This window comes from Macaca nemestrina, chromosome 11, assembly GCF_043159975.1.
Source record: "Macaca nemestrina isolate mMacNem1 chromosome 11, mMacNem.hap1, whole genome shotgun sequence".
NCBI classification, from domain to species: Eukaryota; Metazoa; Chordata; class Mammalia; order Primates; family Cercopithecidae; genus Macaca; species Macaca nemestrina.
Genome location: NC_092135.1, coordinates 11800878 through 11826988, shown reverse-complemented (window position 1 = coordinate 11826988; position 26111 = coordinate 11800878). Strand labels below are relative to the sequence as shown.

The 26111-nt window shown below is 38.9% G+C and overlaps 1 protein-coding gene and 1 long non-coding RNA gene across 17 annotated transcripts in view; both read right to left on the bottom strand.

The window, feature by feature from the left end:
- The window catches only part of C11H2orf76 (chromosome 11 C2orf76 homolog), an 80340-nt gene that overhangs the window by 21472 nt on the left and 32757 nt on the right, over positions 1–26111 (bottom strand). For 15 of the 16 annotated variants that reach the window (XR_011609681.1, XM_071072627.1, XM_071072620.1 and 12 more), the window contains 3 exons: positions 19432–19482; positions 15713–15750; positions 10160–10241 (listed from right to left, as the gene is read on the bottom strand). Coding sequence is in view for 15 of the 16 variants with exons in the window: in XM_071072627.1 (XP_070928728.1) it covers positions 10160–10241; positions 15713–15750; positions 19432–19482 (171 nt within the window). In the remaining variant the exon portion in view is untranslated. Of the gene's footprint in view, positions 1–80; positions 722–10159; positions 10242–15712; positions 15751–19431; positions 19483–26111 lie in introns of those variants that run through there. The other variant, XM_011759680.3, reaches the window with a different exon arrangement.
- LOC139357070 (uncharacterized) lies at positions 728–8455 on the bottom strand. The gene is made up of 3 exons (XR_011609682.1): positions 8334–8455; positions 6076–6292; positions 728–5004 (listed from the first exon to the last, which is right to left on the bottom strand). It is a non-coding gene; the product is annotated as an uncharacterized lncRNA (long non-coding RNA).

The following is a 26111-nucleotide window of genomic DNA, read 5'->3' as shown; positions in this document are numbered from 1 at the left end:
AAGGAACTCAACATGCAAGTCACCAAAATAATTCCTAATTTTAGAAAATAAATGATAATTTAAGAATCAATATTCCACGATAATTTTTAGTAACAATTTATTTCCCTTTAAAAAAATCAAATGTTTTTCTCGTAATATATTATTTTACGACAACAAAGAAAAAGAAAGAGGGAAGGGCCGGGCGCGGTGGCTCAAGCCTGTAATCCCAGCACTTTGGGAGGCCGAGACGGGCGGATCACGAGGTCAGGAGATCGAGACCATCCTGGCTAACACGGTGAAACCCCGTCTCTACTAAAATACAAAAAAAATTAGCCGGGCGAGGTGGCGGGCGCCTGTACTCCCAGCTACTCGGGAGGCTGAGGCAGGAGAATGGCGTGAACCCGGGAGGCGGGGCTTGCAGTGAGCTGAGATCCGGCCACTGCACTCCAGCCTGGGCAACAGAGCTAGACTCCGTCTCAAAAAAAAAAAAAAAAAAAAAAAGAGGGAAGGAAAGAAAGACCTAAAGAGAAAGAAATCACCAGATTTTAGCTCAAAGAGTAGAGCCTGGGATTAATTTTTTAAGATTTGTTTGTCAATTTCACAAACTCAGCAGTGGAATAAAAAGCTTAATACAGGTATGCAAAAAGGAAGCCCTCGCGATGTTTTCACCAGGATGAAATGGGATTAGCTTTGTAGTTCTTATAATCTTCTTCACAGAAGAATGCAATTTCAGTTTCACTGGCTGAAAAAAAACACAAAATAGAAAACAAGATTTCAATGTAAATCTCAATTTTAAACAAGTATGGAAATCCATATGACTTTGATGCGGTATTTTAGAATAGCTTCAGATGCCTAAAGTGAAAAAGATGAGTTATTTGTTGGGTTGCACAATGAATTTTACCAAATCAACAGGAAGTTTCAGGTGAAGTTTTAAGAATTGAAAGCTCAAATGATTTAAAAGTAAAAAAAAAAAAAAAAAACCCAAAAATTAAAATCAAGAGTTAACGCAAGAATCTGGTTTTCAGGAAATCATAAAATTGCTCATTTGTAGTACTCTTTACAGTGCTAGGAAATAAAAAACCTTGATTTTTTTTTTTCTCAAATATGCTACTCAGGTACTGAAGGAAGGGGAGGGAAAACTCTTTTTCCCCCCTGAAATTAGCCTGTAGGTATAATAATTTAATACTTAGAGGATCAGTAGAATATTTTACAGATCACTTTACATTCTCCCTCATGACCCATCAAAATATGTGTCTGAAGAAGTTAATTTTTTGCCCTGCTTATGATTAATTCATGCGGCTTCAACAATATGCAAAGTGAAAGACACAAATTGGCTGCTACCTCAATACCTTCAAATACCTCTAATTATTCACAGGGGAGATGGCACCGCTAAAGGACCCATGAAGGTTCAGAGCAGTCACAATTCTTTCAACCTAGCAGGTCAAGGACTGCGTCTTCTAAAACAGTAAGTCAGCAACATTATTAATTCAGGCTAGAGACAAATCTGATGGAAAGCCTTCCAATTATTAAACATGCAATTCTTTAAGGTGTTGTGCCAACAAGTTCCACATTCGTTTTTTAAATTAAACCAGAAGTTAATACAGTCTGCTTGGCTTTTACAGAAAGAGCAAAAGGGCCTTCAGAATCTCCACAAGAAAACAGTCAAGATTATTCGTAATGAATACTGAGTACTCAATTAACATACTCTCTAAAAACAGACAAGTAAAACTCTCCAAGTCAAATAAATAGGATAATAAGAAAGGGTGCCAAGGATTACTACTGGTCTCTTAGTTTACAGCTCTCATCTCATCATTAGACTTTATCACAAAACAATGAAATTAATGAGATTAGCATGCCATTTCATTAAAAATGTTTTTGCTGTTTTCAAGAATATCAAATTTAACGTTTGTTAATCATAAGCTACCCGTGCTCATTACAGAAAATAAACAAGTGTCAAAAGAAGAAAATAAAGCCAGCCATAGTCACAGATCCTCATTCCAGTCCTTACTATATCTTCAAGATTAAATTTAATCTGAGGAGATGAAAATCAGATTGCAGCCTCGCGTGACAAGGAGCCTGTGGGGAATACAGCAGAGAGAAACTGGAGATCAATAAGGAGGGGCTGTGAAAAGACGCACCCTGTGCCAACAGTAAGTTAAGGTACAGTTAAATTTTACAAGAAAGTGGCATCTAAAAGAAGAGGTAAAAAGACTCCACACTTGGAATCAGTGGGAAAAAGAAAATCAAGAAAGGGAGCTTCAAAAACTTCAATATTCAAAGATATTTGGAAATCTATCCTTTATACAAAAAGCTCCTGGGGTTTCCTTTTTTGAAGGGAAGCATGCCCAGAGGTAGACTTATATAATTTGCAAGTGATTCTAATCAACCTTCTAATGGAAAATGAGCAAAAGACACCCTGTTCTTAATAATCACAGAGCAAGGTTTTATCTGTGATGTGCTGTTTACATACAGAACTTTACACAGTGCTTTGCCCACACAGCACTTTGCTCAATCCACACTAACTGTAATTACAGTTTTCACTTACTGCAGTTGACATTTATCTGAACCCCTTCTGAGAAACTAATATGTTGTGTGGCTCTTCAGCAATAGTAGGTTCAGAGAAGCTGATGGGAAGCAAGGACTAAGCAGTTCTGTTTTGACACATAGGTTCTCCTGGGTCCAGTTAACTTCAACATCAATCCATTATTTACATAGGGCATTTATGCTAGCTCTCATAATGTAGACTCCGAATGAGAATCTGCAGTGTAAAGATTTTATTTTCAGATGACTGTACTTTTTTTTCAGGAAATCTAGGTAAACAAATGGGTTAAACTATAATACTTCAGGTTCACTTAAAAATTTCTTCACCTGTAACAAACTGGAAAACACACAAATTAAAATTTACTCTGAACATTCAAAAGTAAAACATTAAATGGGTTTTAAATTTTAGTAATGTGGTCCTTAAGCAGAAGTAGAATATAATGTTTTCTTACATCTGTAAAACTCTGTGGAAAATGTTTGAGAGAATGATTTCAGGGACTTATACTGCAAATTCATTTGCCAATTTACGTGAAAACCAATTATAAATGATTTTTAAGGCCTCTACATAATTACTCTTTCCACCATTATCCCTTAAATTCCTGCTTCCCAAATACTATTTAAAATGGCTCCTTTAAAACTGGCTGGGGATGAACCCTCTGGAAGTCTACCTTGTGCTGGTCCCCCAGGGCACCTGATTTTAAATTAAATGTGCTGCAGGCGGCAGTGCAGTCAGGTGCAGAGTGCCTTGGCATGGGAATCTGAAATGAATGTGCAATCTAAAATCCAATAAATACACTGCCACTTCATCCCTTCGTCTTACTATCAAATGAAACAGAGAACCCTCCAAATACATTTGTAGGATCATTTTAATACTGATGTTCAAGTTTAATGAAATAAACACAAGCCAGGGCTTTCAAACTTTGGATATAAAATTAATAATTTTATAATGCTTCCAGACAGACATACACAACTTTAAAAGGAACATAATGATAATGACTTTAAATGAAAGAATATTAGATCAATTTTAAGTGTAAAATCCCAAGAAAAATTAAATGCAATGTATTTAAACTCTTCAACTAATTTATCTCAATAAACTCATCATCAACAAGGATTTATCCATATGTTCTGAGTCCCTAGCCTTGTGCTAGTCAGCACCAATGTAATATGAGGTGCAGCCCCTATTGTCTGGAAAAAGGAGCCTGAGACACACACACTGACTTTGTGGTACAGAAAATCCACGATCAGGAAGGCTGCCTTGTGACAATAACCACAGACTGGTGACCAAAAAAATACATGAAGGGTGAGGTGTGGCTTCTGTGGCAATCTGAGACCAAAAGGACGAAGTTTCCCCCTCTCTCCCACTTTAGGAGTATCACCTATCCTCCCAAATGTCACAAAATCCTCATCTACAAATCATTCAAAGCTGTGTTCGCAGCTGAGTTATATTTCTAAGTTTTCACCACCAACAGAGGTCCCAAGTGCTGTGCCTTTTATTTCGCGGCTTGCTTCAAATATTGTTTTGGATCTGCTGGTAGAGAAGATTTCAAACTACAGTTTGAAGAAAACAACTAGCCAAAAAAAAAAAAAAAATCTCAGTCTTTGCTAGACTGGGTACATGCCTGTAATTTCCACCATGGTGTGGGGAGGTAAAAAGGAAAGCACTCTACAGAGGTTCACTCTAAGTCTTGCTTCTGGAATCCCCCAGTTTCCCAAGTCCAACACCCACATTACCGAGTAACCAGACTATCACTGTTTCTATGTAAGAGTGAAAAACAGCCACCATAACATACTGTTGAAGGAAGAAAACACGCATGACCTAAAATATTGCTACCCAGAAGAAGAAAGGGAAGGGGACCCACACCTTAAGGACACACAAATCAAACATGATCCTGAAAGAAAAGGGGGAGCCATAGAATCCCACAATATTAGCTGTACAGACAAGATCACCCAAAGGGGCGAGGCGTGAACAACAGGGATCTGGTTGGGGGCAGATGACAGAAGTGACACGCAAAACGAAAACAAACCAGGAGGGAGTTTTGGAATTATTACAGGACCTGGCTTGCCGAGAATGCTTCCCTCAGATAAACACTTACGGTTTGGCCACTGTATCTTGTTTTAAAATGTTTCCAATGAAACACAACTGGCTTTGGAAGAGTTACCCAGTCACAATTTCTCTCTTAAACCAGACCAGATTCCAAAGACAACAGTAGTAGAATGTAGCAAAATGAAAAGAAAATAACACTTCCAAAAAAAAAAAAAAAAACCCTTACACGTAAATTTATTACTTAGGGGAATTAGTCCATAAAACTACAACTGCTGACAACAAGGTAAAAACAATCTTTAAATTATAAGTAACATTTCTAGGTAAAAGTCTCTTCTTGCTTCTACTGAGCAAATCTCTTTTAAGTACGTGTTTTCCGTACTGAGTCCACAAGCAAAAACTTCCACTGACGTCAGGTGTAGAATGTTCCATTGGGATCTGCACTGCAGAGAAAAAGCCAAAGGATGAACTAGAGAATTTCTCCGTGAGAAAAGAAATCTTCAAACATTTTTTTTCCCTAATTTCCCCACCTGCAGCCTTTCTTTTCTTTTCATGACTACTGCAGAAAAGTCCTAATGATAAATTTGTTACCCTGGCATTATTCCATGGCAACGGGCTGTGGCCGCAGAGTGACAGCTCTACAGCAAGATCAGGTGGTGAAAAGGGGGAGGCAGAGATGACTTCGAATTTTTCTCTTAAACCTCTTAAAAATCTCATCAAACATGGCACTGAGAGAGGGAAAATTCCCTAGAAAAATCACATATTTCAGGCCGGGCGCAGTGACTCACGCCTGTAATCCCAGCACTTTGGGAGGCCGAGGCGGGCAGATCACTTGAGGTCAGGAGTTCAAGACCAGCCTGGCCAACATGGCGAAACCCCATCCCTACTAAAAATGCAAAAATTAGACAGGCGTGGTGCATGCCTATAATCCCAGCTACTCAGAGGCTGAGGCAGAAGAATCACTTGAACCTGGGAGGCGGAGGTTGCAGTAAGCCGAGATCGCACCACTGCACTCTAGCCTGGGCGACAGAGTGAGGTCTGTCTTAAAAAAAAAAAAAAAAAAAAATCACATTTCAAGTATCATTTTCACAACTCAGTTCTCACTTAGAATTTTTTGTTGCTTTCCAGGTACCCTCATCTCCTTCCCCAGGTACAACCTCAGCTTGTCCCCAAGAGCACAGCAACACCACTCTAGATAACAAAGAGAAAATCGCTCCCTGCAGGGACCCAAATCGCCCTGAGGCAGGGTTGCCGGCTTGCTGGAGTTAGGAGGGACGTTTGGAGTCCTCATACCACCCTGAGCCCAGGGTTGCTGGCTTGCTGGAGTTAGGAGGGGGGTTTGGAGTCCTCATACCACCCTGAGCCCAGGGTTGCTGGCTTGCTGGAGTTAGGAGGGACCTTTGGAGTCCTCATACCACCCTGAAATGAGTGGAGAATCTGGGAAAAGAATCTGACTCTGATCCAGGACCAATAGCCTTAAAGTAAGAGGACAAAAAGAGGGATTTGCTTCTCACCTTTACAGATGGTTCATTACATAAGTCAGTTTGAAATTAATCACAAGACCAACAACTCAATATTGTAGTAAAGTCAAAACATTTGCCAATTGCCTCCTCCAGGACAGTTTCCAGACAAAGCAGTTGTTCTTGAGGGCCTTTTACACACATCACTCCCGATGCCTTCATTGTTTTACACAACCCTTATGACAACCTTCTAGAATAGGTTTCATTCTTCCTATTTTTACAGAAAACAAAATAGAGTTTCAGAGACGATAAGTGGCTTACAGAAGGCCAGAAAGCAAGCAAAATGCACAGCCTTCATTCTAACTGACTTTCCCCAACTTCATGGGTTTATACTTAAAAAAAAAAAAAGGTCCTTTAATTACAAAGGAGAATATCAATTACCGGCAATGCCACCACCTCAAGAAACCATTTCTATAATTTTGGCATATGATCTTTTCTCCATATACACATAAACAATAATCTTACATGTATATTTTAAACATTTTAAAACAATAATGGGGTCGGGCACAGTGGCTCACACCTGTAATCCCAGCACTCTGGGAGGCCAAGGCAGGTGGATCACCTGAGGTCAGGAGTTCGAGACCAGCCTGGCCAATATGGCGAAACCCTGTCTCTACTAAAAAAATACAAAAATTAGCTGGGCGTGGTGGTACACACCTGTAATCCCAGCTACTCAGGAAGCTGAGGCAGAAGAATTGCTCGAACCCAGGAGGTGGAGGCTGCAGTGAGTCAAGATTGTGCCACTGTACTCCAGCCTGGGTGACAGAGTGAGACTCTGATCTCAAAACAAAAACAAAAACAAAAACCCAAACCATAATGGTATCACACAGCATGTTCTATTTCTATTCAATAAATCAAGCTCTACATCAGTGCTTCACATACAAGGGAAGGTCAGGGCTAACCCCACCACCCCCTTGAAGACCTATCACAACGTCACAACTTGTCCCTGTTGGCTTAGAAACAAGTATCACTGAAATTCAAACTTGGGAAAGTCTTATTGGTCAAACTGACCCACAGAAAATTCAAGGTCATATTCATTCCTGACGGTGGTATAAGACTATCCATTTTTCCTACACCTTGAACTCCCTTGGACAATGCCACTTTTTTCATGTCTGCTAATCTTATAATAATTGCTGCTGTCCAAGGTCACCTAGACAGTAAAAGACAGAATCAGGATTTGGACCCAAGCACTCTGGCTCTAGACTCTAATTTTTATTTTTATAGAGATGAGGTCTCACTATGTTGTGCAGGCTAATCTAGAGCTCCTGGCCTCAAGCGATCCACTAGCCTGGCATCCCAAACTGCTAGGATTACAGGCATGAGCCATGGCACCCAGCCCCAGACTAGAGTCTTAACACGAGACTCTACTACATAAAACAGTATCTATGTACTCATTTCTAGTAAGTCCTCATTCTCTCCTAATGAGAAGGAGCTATTTTTTATATGTGAGTTATTTCTTCTATCAGTAGAATTTCTCTTTTTCATAGTAATTACAAGGGTTCTTTATAAAGTCAGGCTAATAACGTCTTCTTTTTTTCTTTTTTTCTTTTTTCTTTTTTATTTTTTTGAAACAGAGTCTCACTCTGTTGCCCAGACTAGAGTGCTGTGCTGGAGTGCAGTGGCATAATCTCAGCTCACTGCACCCTCTACCTTCCAGGTGCAAACCATTCTCCCGCCTCAGCCTCCCAAGTGGCTACGATTACAGGCGTGTGCCACCATGCCTGACTAATTTTTGTATTTTTAGTGAAGATGGGGTTTCACCACGTTGGCCAAGCTGGTCTCGAATTCCTGACCTCAAGTGATCCTCCCGCATTAGCCTCCCAAAATGCTGGGATTACAGGCATGAGTCACCATACCCGACCCCAGGCTAACAACTTTTTTATCTGTTGTATATGCTGCAAATATTTTTCAAAGTTTCTCCTTTAACTCTGTTTACGGTTTTTAGTTTTTACGTAGTCAAATCTATCACTTATCCCCCTTTATGACTTCTGTCTTTGAGCTCATGCTTGGAAAGCTCTTCTCCTTCCCAAGATTATGAAATTATTGAACTACACTTTCTTTTTTAAAAATTTTTTTACATTATAACATTTAACCCATCTAGAATTTATTTTATAATAAAAACAGAGATGAGATAAGAGTTTGAATTTTATTTTCCTGAATGCTTTGGCAATGGGCTTCACATAATTTTCTGGCTAAATCATTATTTCCTCACTTCTTTGAAATGTCAACTTTATCATCCTGTGAAATATTACCTTTTTTTTAGTTTTTGGATTTTCCAGTGTTTTCCATGGAGCTCTCTGTCAATACCCCCATCAATATCAGTCTGTAATATTCATTATGCTTCATGCTTTAACAACAAACAGGGCTACCTTCTAGGTGCTACATGCCCCAATCACAAAGGTGCCACCTGCTATGATAATATAATAGCATTTAAAGAAACAAATGCCAAATTTAAAATCATTCTTCAAAATAACAACCTTACATATTCATAACATGGAAAGACAACAATATTCTAGCAAATATTGTAGATGACAACACAGAAATCAAGTCTAAGGGCCGGGCGCGGTGGCTCAAGCCTGTAATCCCAGCACTTTGGGAGGCCGAGATGGGCGGATCACGAGGTCAGGAGATCGAGACCATCCTGGCTAACCCGGTGAAACCCCATCTCTACTAAAAAATACAAAAAACTAGCCGGGCGAGGTGGCAGGCGCCTGTAGTCCCAGCTACTCCGGAGGCTGAGGCAGGAGAATAGAGTAAACCCGGGAGGTGGAGCTTGCAGTGAGCCAAGATCCGGCCACTGCACTCCAGCCTGGGCGACAGTGCCAGACTCCCTCTCAAAAAAAAAAAAAAAAAAAAAAGAAATCAAGTCTAAGATTTCACAACATGCTATTTAAGATCCTGTTTAACTCAGATCTATGTCGGGAATTCATGCTAGTCACATGAATCAATCAGAAGTAAATTCCTGATATACGTGATTAAAGTAACTCAAATAATATTCATCCAAAAAAAAAAAAAAAATCCAGGCTCCCAATGTGCACCTTACTAACCGTGTTCCTTAACAAGTGCATATAAATAATTATGAACAATGTGAGGCTGAGGCAGGCGGATCGCCTGAGGTTAGAAATTCATGACCAGTCTGGCCAATATAGTGAAACCGTGTCTCTACTAAAAAAATACAAAAATTAGCCAAGCATGGTGGTGCGCACCTGTGGTACCAGCTACTCAGGAAGCTGAGGCAGGAGAATCGCTTGAACCCGGGAAATGGAGGTTGCAGTGAGCCGAGATCGCACCACTGCGCTCCAGCCTGGGCGACAGAGTGAGACTCTGTCTCAAAAAATAAATTAATTAATAAATAATTAAGAAGCATGGCTTGTGACACTGCATCAGTCACCAACCGCAGAGGTGTATCAGGGCCACACTGCCTTTAACCACTCAGACCTCCCTGACAATCTCCACTTCCCCTCCTGCCAGATCAGCTTTAGGTGTACATATACGTAGAATAACAGTGACATCTAATGGTCACAAAATATGTCACATAACATTTATTTAGAATAAAACCACATGCACATTCTAGGCTGGAAGGCCCAATCAGGTACTTTTCAGCTGCACACACCAGGCTCCTATTTTAAATTCCATGCCTCAGTGGGCCCTGAGTGATTCGGAAGACCATCAGAAACCACACTGCATGTGATACCAACAACAACGCATTGCATTACTCCTCATTAGTTCTTACTATGCCCATTTCTCTCCAACCATCGGCTCAAGTGACAATGATAAGAGTAAGGAGACATGGTACTGACAACTCGTCCCTTAAACGGCCCCTCAGGAGAATTCTGAGCATACCTTCTGAAAAGAGCCATTTGCATTCTGCATATTTAGAGAGCGGACACCTACTGCCCTCAGTCAAATCAGAATGCACATCATTCTCATCCTCCTCCTCTCAGCAGTTACCGGGCAGTGTCAGGGGGGCCAACGGCAGCATTTACTTTCCAGTGAGTTATCCAAATACCATCAGCCAGGCCTCAGCATAGGCCAGGAGAGGGTTCCCCCTCCAGCAACACAAGGCCCCCTTCCTCACCGATTCCAGCTGCTTTCAGAGTGCTGTCTTCTTTCAGCAGGAGTCTGTCGTCATCTTCCAAACTCAACACAAGTTCATTTGTCTAAAAAAAAAAAAAGAAAAAGAAAATCTGCATTTTATCAGTACTTACATGGGTGTGTTCCATGAGACTTCTCAAAGACACAGAGTTGTAACTTTGAGCACAGCAATAATCTAAGTAGATTCCACTCCCCTGGCCATAATGAAGGCAGTGAACAGAGGCACAGTGAGGTCCTGCCAAGTGCAGGCACCACGTAAAGCACTGGGGAGAGTCCTGTGGCGTGGCAATGAAGTCAGATCAGGATGCAAATCCAGACTCCACCAGCACTCAGCTGTGTGTGTGTTCTCAACAAGCTACACGACCTCTCTAGGACTCGATTTCCTCGTCGGTCGAAAAGGGGAGGAGAGGGCTCCTTCCCCATCACCTGTGGTAAGGGTGACAGGATGGAGCATATAAATCCTCAGCAGTGCCGGCCACAGGGTGAGCACTCTCTCTTAGCTGTCACTGTTCTGTTGCTGCATCATCATCATCTTCTCCTGCCATCCTAACCTGGTCAGCGACAGAGCAGAGCTTCCAGCTCTGGCCAGTCTGACTTCTGAGAGAAGCAAGTATACTTCCTTCTTTTGTTTTGTTTTTTGAGACAGGGTCTCACTCTGTCACCTAGGCTGGAGTGCAGTGGCATGATTATGGCTCACTACAGCCTCAGTCTCCAAGGCTCAAGCAATCCTCCCATCTCCAGCCTCCTGAGTAGCTGGGACTGCATACATGTGCCACCAAGCCTAATTTTTTTTTGTTTTTAGTAGAGACGGGGTCTCACTATATTGCCCAGGCTCATCTCGAACTCCTGAAGTCAAGTGATCCTCCCACCTTGGCCTCCCAAAATTCTGGGATTACAGGCATGAGCCACCACACCTGGCCACAAGTATACTTCAAATGGCCATAAGTCCACATATCTAAAAACCTTGCCCAAGCTAAAAAACATTTGGTTCCATGTCAGATTAATTGGAATATTTCTCTATGTGATTTGGGGTGGGGGTAAACAAGAGTGCTCTCCAGTGATATTTACAAATCCAGCGAGACTCCACAAATACAAGTGAAAAATTTAAAGTTGCTATCTGCCCCTAAATAGCACAAAGAGACGACCACTAGTGTCACACAGCACCACTTGTCAACCAGAACACACCTGTTTAGCAACATATTCTATTTCTAGAATACAGCTGAGACAGAGAGTCAACAGAAAGGCCTCTCAGCAGCCAAATCCGAAGCCCAAGCCACGCAGGGTTCATGGACCTCATTCACTGCAGAGCACAGGGGCTTAAACTCCAGAGCACACACATTAAAAGAAAAAATACTTTACTCAAAAAATCATTTTAGAATAGGTAATACAGTCTGTAATCCCAGCACTTTGGGAGGCCAAGGCAGGAGGACTGTTTGAGCCCAGGAGTTTGAGACCAGCCTGAGCAGGATGGCATAGACCCCATCTCTACAAAAAAAAAGTTTTACTTAATTAGCTGGGTGTGGTGGCACACATCTATAGTCCCAGATACTCAGGAGGCTGAAGATGGGAAGATATCTTGATCCTGGGAGGTAGAGGTTGCAGTGAGCTGTGTTCATGCCACTGCACTCCAGCCTGAGCAACAAAGTAAGACTCTGTTTCAAAAAAAAAAAAAAAAGGAATAATTTTTTTTTTTTATTCTTTGTATAATAACTCATTATACAAAGTTCTCCAAGCACATATGAATAGGAAGTGAAAAGTCAGTCTCCTCCCAATCCCCATCCACCAGCTATCTAGTTCTCCAGAGAGGACTGGGACCACTGAGAGGCCCTATTTCCCATACTCTCCCAACAGTGTGTTAGCAAACCCTTCTGATCCTTGCCAATCTGACAGGTGTGGATTAAGTATAGTCTTAATTTGTATTTTATTATGCTCAAAGTTCTGAATATTTTCTATGTTTTGATGGAGTTGTAGGCTAATTTATCCAATAGAGTTGTAGAGTCTAGAGTATCTTCATATGCTAAGGAAATTCAGCCTTTTCTGTAAGTTAGAAAAATTTCCCCCACTTTTTATTTGTTCCTTGCTTTTTCTCAGTGTTTTTGTTTGTTTGTTTTGTTTTTTTTACATAGAAGGTGTTAAATTAATTTTCTTGGAATAAATAAGTTAGTGAACGAAGTAAAATATATCAGTCTCATATTGTTTCTCAGTTTTCTGTCATATTTAGAAAGACCTTCTTCACTCCAAGATTTTTAAAATTCCACGTTCTCTTCAAATATTTTCATGAATTTCATTTTTTGACTTTTCATCATGGAGAATTTCAAATATACAATAAATACAGAATAGTGTAATAAACCCCCTGCCCTGTACCCAGGACCCAACTTGAACAAATTATCAAGTCATGTTCCATCTGTTTCATCTCTATCCTCATCTATGGGTTTAATTTTTTAATCCAAGGGGTATTTATTTTGGCATAAAGAAAAATACACAGATTCAACTTAGCTGCTTTTTAGATGTTTATGCAGTTATTCAAGTACTATTTATTGAATCCGCCATCTTTTCTTTACAAATCTGAAATGCCATATTTACCATACATTCAATTTCCACATTGCGGTCTATTTTTGAACTTTTAATTCTGTGCCCTTAAACTACCAGTTCATGTGATAGTGCCATACTGTTCTAATTACTACAGTTTTATAACATGTCTTATATGTTAGAGCTAATTACTCTCATTTCTCTTTTTCAGAGTTCTCCTGATTATTCGTATTTTTTACATACTAATTTTCAAATCAGCTTATTTAGTTTACATATAAACACAAGTATTGTGTGTTATTGGGGCAGCATTAAATATGTAAATTGAGAGAATTGATTTTGTGCTGTTGTATCTTCCTATCCAAAATATCCTAAGCATTTCTGTTTAAGTCTTATTTTGGAACTCTCATAGCAGGTTTTGTTTTGTTGTTAAGTTGAAGTACAATTTCACACTATAAAATGCACAGATCTTGAGAGGAGTTCACTTTAATGGGTCTGAAAAATTAATCCCAGAGCTTAGATTCATATTTTCAAGTGTGTGTGTGGTGAGGGGTGAGGAAGGACAGCAGCATTTTAAGTTTTCTTTTTAAAGACCCTGCACATTTCTTATAAAGTTTATTCCAGGATATGACTTCCACACATAAAATGGAAATTCAAGTTATTGCAATCTCTTTAATAGAAATTATTCTAACTTTATAAACAGACCACTGATTACATCCATAATACACACATACACACACATACGCACACACACACACACACACGAGGCTATGGTGGGAAGGTATCCGGTCAGTCTTTTTATTGTTGGAATGGGAAGAAATTTCTGAGGATATGTAGTAACTGCAATTAGGAAAGTCTCTAAGTCCAGAAAACTAGGGAAATGGGAAAAATGCCTTTTATGAATGAGTTCATTAAGACAACAGAATTATTTAGAAGTCTCTCCTTTTGGCTGATGAAGGAAATTAAAATTATAGCTGAGTTGGAACACTGACAGGCCAAGCCAGCAATGCCACAGGTCCCGCAGATGGGGAATAGAAAATGAAAGGACAACAATAACTTGGAAATGAGAAAAATGACTGTGAGCTGGATAAGGCACAAATGAGGACATGTGGATGAAGTTTCTTTGAAGTTTTAAAACTGTATCTGTGAAAATATATTGACCTCTTCCCTTAGAAAAGTTGAAGTAGAAACTTGCAGAACCATCCCCAGGGCATCTTAACTAGCATTGTTATGATTTGGATGAAAGTTTATAAAGCTAGATTCCAGAAGCACTCTAAGTGACTTAATTGTTTTGGAAATCCTCCCTTAAACAAATACATTGTTCAACTGTAAAGACAAGCCCTAATTTTATAACTAGAACCTGCCAGTGTGAAACGTATGTCTTAAATATAAGTAACAATTCTAAGATTGTTTTGTCTTCCAATGACAGGATAATTTCCAGATTTCTAAAAATGTTATAATACTGATAATTTGAACACGATGAACTATGTCTTCACTAAGATAAAGGAATAATTTACTACTTACTCCTTTTTGGAAACATGAGCATATGAAAAGCCAAACGATGTAAAACATGCAGCAATGAATGGAGAATGGGGACCCACTTTGCTTTACAACCTTTTCAAAGAGCATATTGTTTTAACTTTATTTTATATTTATATTTGTATTTTAAATATATTGTATATAATATATAAAAATATAAAATAGGACATTTCCTATTCTCTACATTTTAGGAATGAGCTTGAAAACATTTCTGTCCCCAAGGAGAGAAATTGGACGAAGTCCAAATACGGTGGCCCTATATTCTAGTACCAATCAAAGGGGCAGATTCCATATCACAGCCCCAGACACATGTGAGCATGACATTTTGAGGCATTTCACAATGGATATTGTAAAACTGGCATATACAATCATTGGTATGAAAAATAAAGTAACTAGAAGGAACCAACCCTACTAAACCCTTAACTTTTGCTCAGTGAAACTGATTTTGGACTTCTGACCTCCAGAATTGTGGGAGAATAAACGTGTGTTGTTTTAAGCCACAAAAAAATTTTTAAATAAATTTTAAAGCAGTTATCAATCAATGGTCAACAGACATACCCTCATGCCATTTTCTTGTGATCTGTGATACCCATTTATCTGAAAGGTGATTGAGTGTATGAAGTACAATTACGACAACAGAAGACAATGAAATAAAATGAATTCATAAGTACTTCATTCAAAAATTGTTACGGAAAAACTACTATGAGCCAGGCATTGTGCCAGGTATTGGGATATGACAAATAATATCTTGTTCTTGAGTAGTTTATATAATATAGTAAGATTACTGCTTTAAAGAGGACTCTATAGAAGGCCACTGAGATTAAAGGGGAAAAAAATCACTCTGTCTGTCTGATAATTCTTTGATTGTGGCTTCATAAAAATGTTACTCCAAAAAGGTAAAAAAACAGAAATATAAACACGCATCAAACCCATACATAAACAGCTCTCTTTGGGAAAGGCAAGACAACTTCAGTATTGCAGGCCGTGGCCTTGGTGGAGCTAAAAGGTGTGCTCCCAGAGCCACGGTTCTGTGCCTTCTCTTATACCCAGCAAGAATCAAATCAGAACAAGTGAATTATTTGTGTTTGCTTCTGGCCCTTTTGTTCTGGTACAGAATTAAGAAAATAAAAGACACTGGATTGCCAGATAATAAGCAGTTTCTTTTATCTGTAAACTGAATTTACTTTTCCAAGTTTTATGCTTATTTTATGCTAAATATGTGCCTGATAAACAAAATATGGTATACTTTTTTTTTAATTAACACTTTTTTAAAAAGGACCTACTACTAACAGGGAAATAGCTTATTTTTCTTCAATGAAAAAGCCAAGGCAGTAGAAAGGGTACCTATAAAATAAAAAGCGCTATTATAATGGGAAATATTTTAGATGTACAGGTATTCATTCACTTATTCACAAATTCAACCAACATTGATTACTTGCTATGTGCCAGATACTGTACCTGTGGAACATACCTTTGATTTATGCGCTTGATGAATAATCTTTAGTGTATCTGAAAGAAAAAAGCAAGTTATCTTTTTACACAGTTTATTCTAAACTTCTTTTCAAATTATTAAAATGATTGGAGGGTGGCTATGAAATTGAGAAATGTAAGTCCTTGTTTTATAACCAGACTCACTTAGAAATATACTATATAGTAAAAGAAAAATTACTTTTGTAGATCATTAAAATTTTATCTTTTAAAGCCTTGGTCTTTAGACACACAGCAGTGTGTGTCAGAACTTTATGTCAACTCAGCACATTTTCTCTTAGAATGGAAGACAAGCAAATCACATTACTGTATCTTGTTTTTTGGAGTCACTACAGACCAGGATTAGCAAATAATGTTGAAAAAAAAAAAAAAAGTCTTAAAATACACATTAGCAAAAGCAGTTCAAAAAAATCTACTCAGACGACATACAATGACAAGAGAGCAAATGATGACACAGGTGTTGCCACTCTCAGAATTCAAACACTGTATCTAGGACCACAGGTATTTGGAACAAAGGCTGCTAATGCCCCAAGAATATCAATATCTGCCTCTTGGTTTGCAAATACTGCACAGGCTCACACCATTTAATCTGCTCTATTCAAACCCAGCTTCACTCCTTAATTTGTTTATCTTGAAGTCAGGCTACACTGTGCATTTCCAGTAAGTAACTTCTCCACACTTGGGTAAAATTCTAATTCAGCAACAATCAGCCCTTAATTACATAATCTACGCAGCCATTCAACAGGTTGAAATTCAGAAAGTTTCCAATTCTTCACTCATTTTTATTTAACCATTTAATGAATGCATTATGATGACAATGTATTACTGAATAAACTCCCAACCTTACACTAAAACTCATTTGTATCAATCACGTTGTAACAAGGAATTCCAACAGTGGCAGGAAATGAAAGGATCTATTTTTAAAACAGATCTTATTTAACTATGTTCTAATAATACAGAATAAGGTGGCTATCGAGATAAGAACTAGCACTGTGAATTTGCCAATTATTTTAAATAGTCAACTTTCAGTTATCCATTGCAATTTTTTTTTTTTTTTTTGAGACAGAGTCTTGCTCTGTCACCCTGGCTAGAGTACAGCAGCACTACCTTGGCTCACTACAAGCTCCACCTCCCAAGTTCAAGCAACTCTCCCGCCTCAGCCTCCCAAGTAGCTGGGATTACAGGCACCCGCCACCACACCCGGCTAATTTTGTATTTTTAGTAAAGACAGGGTTTCACCATGTTGGCCAGGTCTCGAACTCCTGACCTCAGGTGATCCGCCCTCCTTGGCTTCCAAAGTGCTGGGATTACAGGCATGAGTCACTGCACCCGGCCTTGTAACTTTTTATACAAGGTCAACATAATCCTCAGACTATAACTCTGTATTCCTAAGAAATAAAAATAAATCTAACCTAAGTAAAATGTGCATATTAGGGATGTAAACAAACCGTAATTGCTAAAAATAAGCTTAAAATGTGTGTAAGAAAATAAACAAAGCTGACTTTCAGCTTATCTAGTATTCTGAATTACCTATCATGCTCTTTTTCTTACTGTAGGTATGTTCATTATTTGAGACAAGTGAGAGAAGCCAATAGTAATTTTTTAAATAACAGGAGCTCAAAGTCTGTTGCAATCAACCTGCAAAACTATAGTCTGACCTTACTAAATATTAATCCTGTTCTATATATTTTGCTAATGAGCCTTTCAACTAGAAATCCTGCTGCTCTAATAGGTTTGGCAAACACACAACTAAATGGCTACATATTTTAGCAGAAAAAGAAATGTTTTGAAGAGAAGTTTTTGCCAGATTTTTCTCTCCAACAGAAAGGGGTGTGACCTGAGGAGTGGGTAAGAAAGGAGAAATGACAAAGCAGCAAAGAGATATACTACTGTCCCTTTCTGTGTTGAATAAGTTACTTCCCTTGTTCTTGCTTCTTTCAAATCATCCTCATAATGATCACAAACACCACCTATGGGCATTGTTTTCTAAATACAAATTCCTTGAGGAAAGCAACCTCACAAAAATATCATCTTGTATTTGTGCAGCATCTCACTCAGCTTTACGAAACAGAGAGGGATGAGCAGCCCACACTGTATAACTACATTTTTGTGTGCCCTCATGCGTCATGTCTAGGCGATAGGGATTTAAGATAAGTAGCATGCGTGGTAAATCAATAATAGATGTGGATGCCAATTAAATGGGAGGAAGGCTCTAAGAAATCTCAGGCTCTTGGTGGCAGAGAGAACCAGCCCTTTGCCAAAGGGCAGGGAGACAGTAACAGGCAAAACTGAAATTTGACTCCACACTCTTTCCACTCCCTAATAACCAACAAAGTGCTCTGTCCCGCAGACTGTGAGGTGGCAATCTCAGACTGTGAGGTGGCAATCTCGGATGACAATGACAGGCGAAAATAACACTGCAGCCTTCCTTGTTCAACAGAAAGCAGAAGATTGTTAAAGAGCCAAGTTCAGACAAAGCCACTTGAAGTCTACGAAAACTCGAGTGGTTCTAGAATTTCTTCACAGATAAATGTATTCATTTTTTCTGCCAATTCATCTGAACAGTATAGAAATACTAGGACAGAAGGATATTAATAAGATAGAATAGCCTAAAAGGTACATTATCTACCACAATAATGCTTATTAGCAACTTGGATATTCTAACGCTTTCATTATCTAAAATTTCTTTCAAAAGAACTTCCATGGAACACAGCTTTGCACATAGACATATAGACACACACACACACACGCACACACACACCCACACACCATGAAAAAGGAAGCCATATGTAACTATTCTAATTTAAAATGGCATCTGTAAGTTGATTCAAGTTTAAGGCTATATTTCAAGACATTGTATTTTGAAAGCCTTGAAAGCCACAATTGAGAAGTTTCATATTTAATCATCCTTTTTATTCCTTTCTCTTATTCAATATTGAGTATGTAAATTCTTTAAGCCCAATAAATCAAAGTACTTTCCACTCAGTGCCTTCAACTTCTGCTTCACTACCCCTTATAACCTTACAATTAGTTTCTGGATATTAAAATGCATACACACGGTGAAGATTGTGATTTCAAAGGATTTTAGGTCATAAGTTGTTCTATCAAATGAGAACAGAATGAAAAGCCACTCCAAAAAAATAATCTAAGGTAATAAAAAATTTATACTTTAAAATGTCTGCACCAATTAACAGAAATATGTATTAGGTGCATGATATCTTTCAAGTGAAGTCTCAAATTCAAAGATTGGTGAGTGTCCCTCTGCTGAAGGTTAATAACTGTGCCATCTTTATAACAAATAATGAATGACATCTAGCTTCTTGCCTTATTACTCCATTTTTAAATCATCAATTGTAACATATAAAACTACGATATAACATGCTCAAATTACTGGCATTTAAAATGTTAAATCCCTTATTTTAATTCTTAGTCTTCAATCATTTTCCTTTTCTAATTATCTGGCAGAGAAACTCATTTTAAACATAGTTTTGCCAAACATGCTATTCTTTGCAAATATGTCACTTCCTTACTATTACAATTCATTTGCGCAACATACCAGCATTCCTATATTTCTAAATAAACTTCCAAATTGGTTTTTATTTACAGATAGTCAATTCATTTTTGAAAACAAAATATAAGTTTGTAACAAACTAATGCAAAATTGTATTAATATATAGTTTAAAAGAATAAAAAAATGGTTACCATATTTATAATTTCTGAATGGTGGTGGCAGGCTGGTCCTTAAAGGGACATCTACAAGAGAAAGATTATTTGTATTACACAATAAGCAAATAGACACTCATGGAATATGTACAGTCTTTTGGTTCTACTCTTCTCTATCTACAGACTAAGTTACTTTGAAAAAACTGATAGAACACAGAACGAACACATCACCGAAATCCAAGGGCCATCTATATTAGTTCATTTTCATACGGCTATAAAGAAATACCCAAGACTATGTAATCTATTTAAAAAAACGTTTAATGGACTGGGGAGGCCTCACAATCATGGCAGAAAGTGAAAGAGGAGCAAAGGCACATCTAACATGGCCAGGCAAGAGGGTCTGTGCATGGGAGCTGCCCTTTATAAAACCATCAATCTCATGACACTTATTCACTATCATAAGAACAGCGCGGGAAAAACCCACCCCCATGATTCAATTACCTCCCACCAGGTCCCTCCCCTGACAGGTGGGGATTATGGGAGCTACAATGCAAGACAAGATTTGGGTAGGGATACGGACAAAGCATATCACCATCTAAAATATTAGAGCTATTGACAAGATGTTGAGTTGTTACTATTTGAACTAAGACTTCAGTAACACTATTAAAAGAATTTTTAATTTCATTAAAGACAACAGTATCTATGTCTAGTTAAAATATATACTAATACACTTGTGTGAGACATATATATATAGCTGATGTTTGTTTAGCATATGAATCTGAGAACCCCTTATGGGTCTCTGACCATTAGTGGAAACCAATGACCTGGAACAATCTTACTACTCTTACCAAAATTCATATAACCAATAAATAACTCCTCTAACTCTGAAAAGACAACAAAACAAAACACAGTAAATATTCTTTTAAAAACATATTCCAAATGCCAGTACTAATTTTAATTAATAAGATCTGCTGGTACAACACCTAACAGAGAAATGTGTGTGTGTGTGTGTGTGTGTGTATAAAAATTATATATGCATATACTCCTTGACCTAGTCATTCCACTTCAGAATGAATGAGTGAATGAATGAATTTATTAATTGATTGAGACAGGGTCTCATTTTGTTGCCCAGACTGGAATGCAGTGGTGCAAACATGGCTCACTGCAGCCTTGACCTCCCAGATTCAAGTGATCCCCCTGCGTCAACCCCCCAGGTAGCTGGGATTACAAGTGCATGCCATCACGCCCAGCTATTTTTTGAATTTTTTTGTAGAGACGGGGTTTTGTCATGTTGTCCAGGCTGGTCTCAAACTCCTGAACCTAAGCAATCTGCCTGCCTTGGCCTCCCAAAGTGCTGGGATTACAGGCGTGAGCTACTGTGCCCTGCCAGAAATTTATTATCATAGAATTATAGTATGCACATGTGTGCGTGTAAAATGACATTCATAGAAGGGTATTAACTGCAGCATCGCTCACAGCAGAAAATGTTAGGAAAAGTCCAAATGTCCTTCAATTAGGTACTTGTTAAGTAAATCATAATATGCCCAAACAATGAAAAGTACTTTTCAACTGTTAAAAGAAAAAGAAGGAAGCTCTCTACTAACATGATAACATCTTCAAGTTATGTCAAGGCTAAAGAGATATGACAGAACGTTATTTTTAGGATGCTACCTTTTGAGTAAAAAGGGGATGAAATGAGAATTTATGGTTGGATTTGCTTGTACTTGCTGACTGGGGGTAGGGAGGGCAGGGGGTGGTGCACTGGTCAGACAGGGACCAGAAGGGGAAAGGAGACTTTTCACTATATTCCTTTTTACATTTTGATCTTAAAACCACATGAATGTGCTATCTACTAAAGAAAACTAAAAACAAACCAAAAAATCCACATATCTAAATGAGGAAATGTGAAGGTTTTTTGAGACAGGGTCTTGCTCTGTTGCCCAGGCTGGAGTGCAGGGGCGTGATTATGCTCACAGTAGCCTTGACCTTCTGGGCTCAAGCGATCCTCCCACCTCAGCCTCCCAAGTAGCTGGGACCACAGGCACTCAGCACCATGCCCATAGTCCCGGCATTTTTTTTTTTAAATAGAGATGGGTTTCACTAGGTTGTCCAGGCTGATCTAAAATTCCTGGGCTCAAGCAATCCTCCCACCTCACCCCCAAAGTGCTGGGATTACAGGCATGAGCACCTGGTCAGGAAATGTGGGGTTTTTAAAAATGCTTTTTCAAGGTCAAATACATATCAAATTAAAATAGAATTTATTCATTTATGTTACAAGCATTTAAAGCACCTACTACCAGGTATTCCAGGAACAGAGTGAAAGAGGAGCTGCCCACTCATGACAGCGTGTGCTCCAGTGGTGAATGCTGTTAACAAAAGTACATTTCCAGCCAGTGCTACGGTCCTAGGAGTGTGGTCCTCACCCAGCTACACGTCAGAATCACCCAGCCTGGCACGAGTGGATCCAACTCACAGTAGGCTGGTCCCAGGCAGAGATAGTTAAACACAAAACAAAACAAAACAAAAAAACCCTGAGATGATTCATAGTCAAATAAATTTACCCGGGGGCCAGACAGGTGACAACAGGTGAGTGAAGCAGGTCAAACAAGGAAGGGCAGTGGGATCTGAGAGCACGCGCCCATCAAAGGGGGCTCTGCCAGTCAGTGCTGACTGATCAGTGCGGTAGGAACATGAGCCTGGAGTGGCCACACTGAAAGATTTAAATGGCAGTGCTACAAGTCTAGGGTTTAGGTGAAATTTCTTGACTTTTAAAACACTATGGGCCAAAAGAAACCTCTCTGGAGGCGGGATTTGCCCTGCCAGACACCAATTTGAAACCCCTGGCTTAGGCTTACAAGAGTATACGCACTTCATTTTATTCTTCTTCTGTCTCAATCATTTGTGAATTATGGGCCAAAGAAGTATTCATTAAACATCAGAAAGGAGAATTAATTCCATTTAATGTATTGCCATTTTTATTTCCTGAATCAGACAATGAAACTCCCTGAAGAAAGCCGTGAGGTGAAGAACAGATGGCCCCATGAAGCTATTATCATTTAGAGATGTCTACGACTGAAGAAATCAAATCAGTCTTATGTTCAGTCCAGACTTCTGAGAGCAGAGACAACGACCAGGACACAGCATGCACCTATTCTCTTCCTGCCTTTAAATCTTAACTGAAGTGCCGCCTCCTCTGACAGCCTGCCTCAAGTGGGGGTCTTCTCTGATACTGTTACCTTCATAACAGGTTTTACACTTATAGTTTTGTCTTTTAACTTATTTTTGTCTCTATTTCCTATGAATTTATAAATTCCTCGAGATGACAACATGGGCTGTTCTCTCAAAACCTAAGACCATGTCCAGCCCATAGCAAATTAACACAAACTGGCTTCATGAGGGCAGGGACCACGGCCCGTTTTCTCCATTGTGTGGTCAGAACCTAAACTAGTGCCTGGTACACAGCATGTGCTCAAAAACATTCATGAAAGAACACATATAATTTAATGCCTACAATTGCCAGTGGAGAACACTGAGGTCTCAAGAAGTGCCTGGTCAGCCCAAGGTGTCAAGAGCTGAGACCAGAACCCAGCCCTCTCAACTCCCCTCCTGCAGCACTTAGAAGGGTGGGAACTAAAGCGGTTACCTTCCACAGTGGCAGAAAGACAGATTAGACATTAGACACACTCCGGTGAGGTAAGAGCTTCAGCAAAAATACACATAAAGATGCCTACAAAGGAACTAGAATAAAACAAACATGTTCCTTAAGGTAAAGGTCATTTTTAATCTTGCACTATTACAAATAAAGCTGGGAGCATTCACATGGAGGAAATTACTTTCATTCCTCACAGGCACATACTGTCATTCCACCTAGAAGTGGAATGGCTGGATCATACGCTAGGTGTATGTTTAGCTTTCTAAGAAACTACTGGCAGAGTGCAGGGGCTCACACCTGGAATCCCAGCACTTTGGAGGGCCAAGGTAGGAGGATCGCTTAAGCCCGGGAGTTCAAGACCAGCCTGGACAACACAGCGAGACCCTGTCTCTACAAAAATAAAAATTAAAAAAAGACACACCTGTAATCCAGCACTTTGGGAGGCTAAGGTGGGTGGGTCACCTGAGGTCAAGAGTTTGAGACCAGCCTGACCAACATGGTGAAACCCCATCTCTACTAGAAATACAAAAATTAGCCAGGCATGGTGGCACACGCCTGTAGTCCCAGATACTCAGGAGGCTGAGGCAGGAGAATCGCTTGAACCCAGGAGGCGGAGGTTGCAGTGAGCCGAGATCGCGCCATTGTTCTCCAGCCTGGGCAACAGAGCAAGACTCCGTCTCAAAAAAAAAAAAAGACATGGTAGTGTCTGTAGTCCCAGCTACTCTACTCAGGAGGCTGAAGCAGGAGAATCACTTGAACCCAGGAGTTAAGGCTGCAGTGAGCTATGATTGTACCACTGCACTCCAGCTTAGGGGAGACAAAGCAAGACTGTCTCCAAAAGAAAGGAAAGAAATGATAAATCATGTTCCAAAGTGGTAGTTCCTTTTAATATTGCCACTAGTGGTATATGAGAATTTCAGTTCTTCCACATCCTAGTCAAAACTTGCTACAGTTACTCCTTTAAATTTCAGTCATTCTTATGGATGTGTTGTGTAATCTCATTGTGGTTTTAATTTCCGTTTCACTAAAGACTAATGATGAGTATTAATGAATGTGCTTATCTGCCATATATATGTCTTCTTTAGTGAAGTGTCCGTTCAAATCTTTTGCCCACTTTTAATTGTGTTGTGTGTCTTATTATTGAGTTATAAGAGGTTTTGGTTTTAATTGTTATTATTCTAGATAATAGTTCCTTGTTGGATGTATGTTTTACAAATATTTTCTCCACATCTGTGGTTTGGTTTTTCATTTTTTTAGTATATTTTGAAAAGGAAAAGTTTTTAATTGTGCTAAAGCCCAACTGATTTTTTTCTTTTATAGTTTGTGCTTATTGTGCTGTATTTAAGAAACTTTTACCAAAATTAAAGTCTCTAAGGTTTGTTGCTGTTTTCTTCTAGACGTTTTATAGTTTTACCTTTTACATTTAGTTCTTGGCCAATTTTGAGTTATTTTTGTATACGGTAGGAGGTAAGCATTGAGGTTCATTTATCTGCATATGCCTATCAAATTGTCCTAATACCTTGTTTAGGAAAATTACATTCTCCTCAAAAATACCTTGAGCAAAAATCAATTTAACACATCTGTGTGTCTGTCTCTGGACTCCGCTTCCCATTAACGTACATGTTTATCTACACACCAATATCACATATGCAGTACTGATTACTAGAGTTTTATAGCAGTAAGTCATGAAATCAGTTAGTGCAATTTCTTCAACTTTTTTTCTTCTTTTTGTGAGTTAAGACCATTTGAGGTCTTCTGCCTTTCCTTATACATTTTAGAATAAGCTTGGTATTATCTGAAAGGAAGAAAAAAAAGCCTGCAGAAATTTTGATTGGAACTGGAATCAATACCACAGTTTGAGGACACATGGCATCTTAACAGTTTTGAGTTTTCTGAACCATGAACACAGTATACCTCTCCATTTACTTAGGGCTCTTTAAATTTCTCTCAGTGATAGTTAAAGTTTTTAGAGTAAAAGTCTTACACTTCTACCAAATGTATCCTAAGTTTTTCATTTTTTTGATGTTTTATCATTTTTTTCAGTTTCCCACTGTACATTGCTTATAACTATAAATACAATTAATTCTTGTATACTGATCTTATATCTTAGTATCTTATAACCTTGCTAAGCTCAGTTTGTAACATTTGTATAGATTTCACAGGATTTTCTGCATAGATAATCATATTGCCTGTGAATAATGACAGTCTCACATCCTCCTTTCAAACAGGGTCGCCTTTTACTTCATTTTCTTGCCTTAATGAACTGGCTAGAACTTCACTACAATGTTGAATAGCAGTGATGATGAACAGATGTCCCTGCTTCCTTATCTTAGAAGGAAAGCACTCGGTCTTTTACCGTTAAGTATAATGTTAGGCAACAGTTTTTCATAAATACCCTTCATCGGGTAGAGGAAGTTCCTTTTTATTCCTAGCTTGAAATAGTTTTTTAGCAGGAATGGATTTTGGATTCTGTCTTCAATTAAAACAATCTTATAGTTTTCTTTTCTTCACTATTAATATGACAAATTACACAGATTCTTTTTTTTTTTTTTTTTTTTTTTTTGGTGGAACCAGCATTGCATTCTTAGGATAAACCCTACATGGTCATTGATACAATCTGGATGTTTTGTCCCCTCCAAATCTCATGTTGACATGTAACCTCCAATGTTGGCGATGGGCCTAGTGAGAGGTGTTTTGGTCACAGGGGTAGATCCTTCACAAATGGGTTGGTGCTCTCCATGCTGTAATGGGTAAGTTCCTCCTCTATTCGTTCACATGAGATCCGGTTGTTAAAAAGAGCCTGACATCTTCTCCCTCTCTCTCTCTCTTGCTTCCTCTCTCATGTGACATGCTATGTGGCATGTTGACTTCCCTTTGCCTTCCCCCACGGTAGTAAGCTTCCTGAGGCCTTCACCAGAAGCACATGCCAGCACTAGGCTTTGTGTGTGGCTTGCAGAACCGAGAGTCATAATGTATTATCCTTTTTAATATTTTTGGATTTGATTTACTAAAGTTTGGGCAAGAATTTTTACATCTCCATTCATGACGGATATTGGCTGGTAGCTTT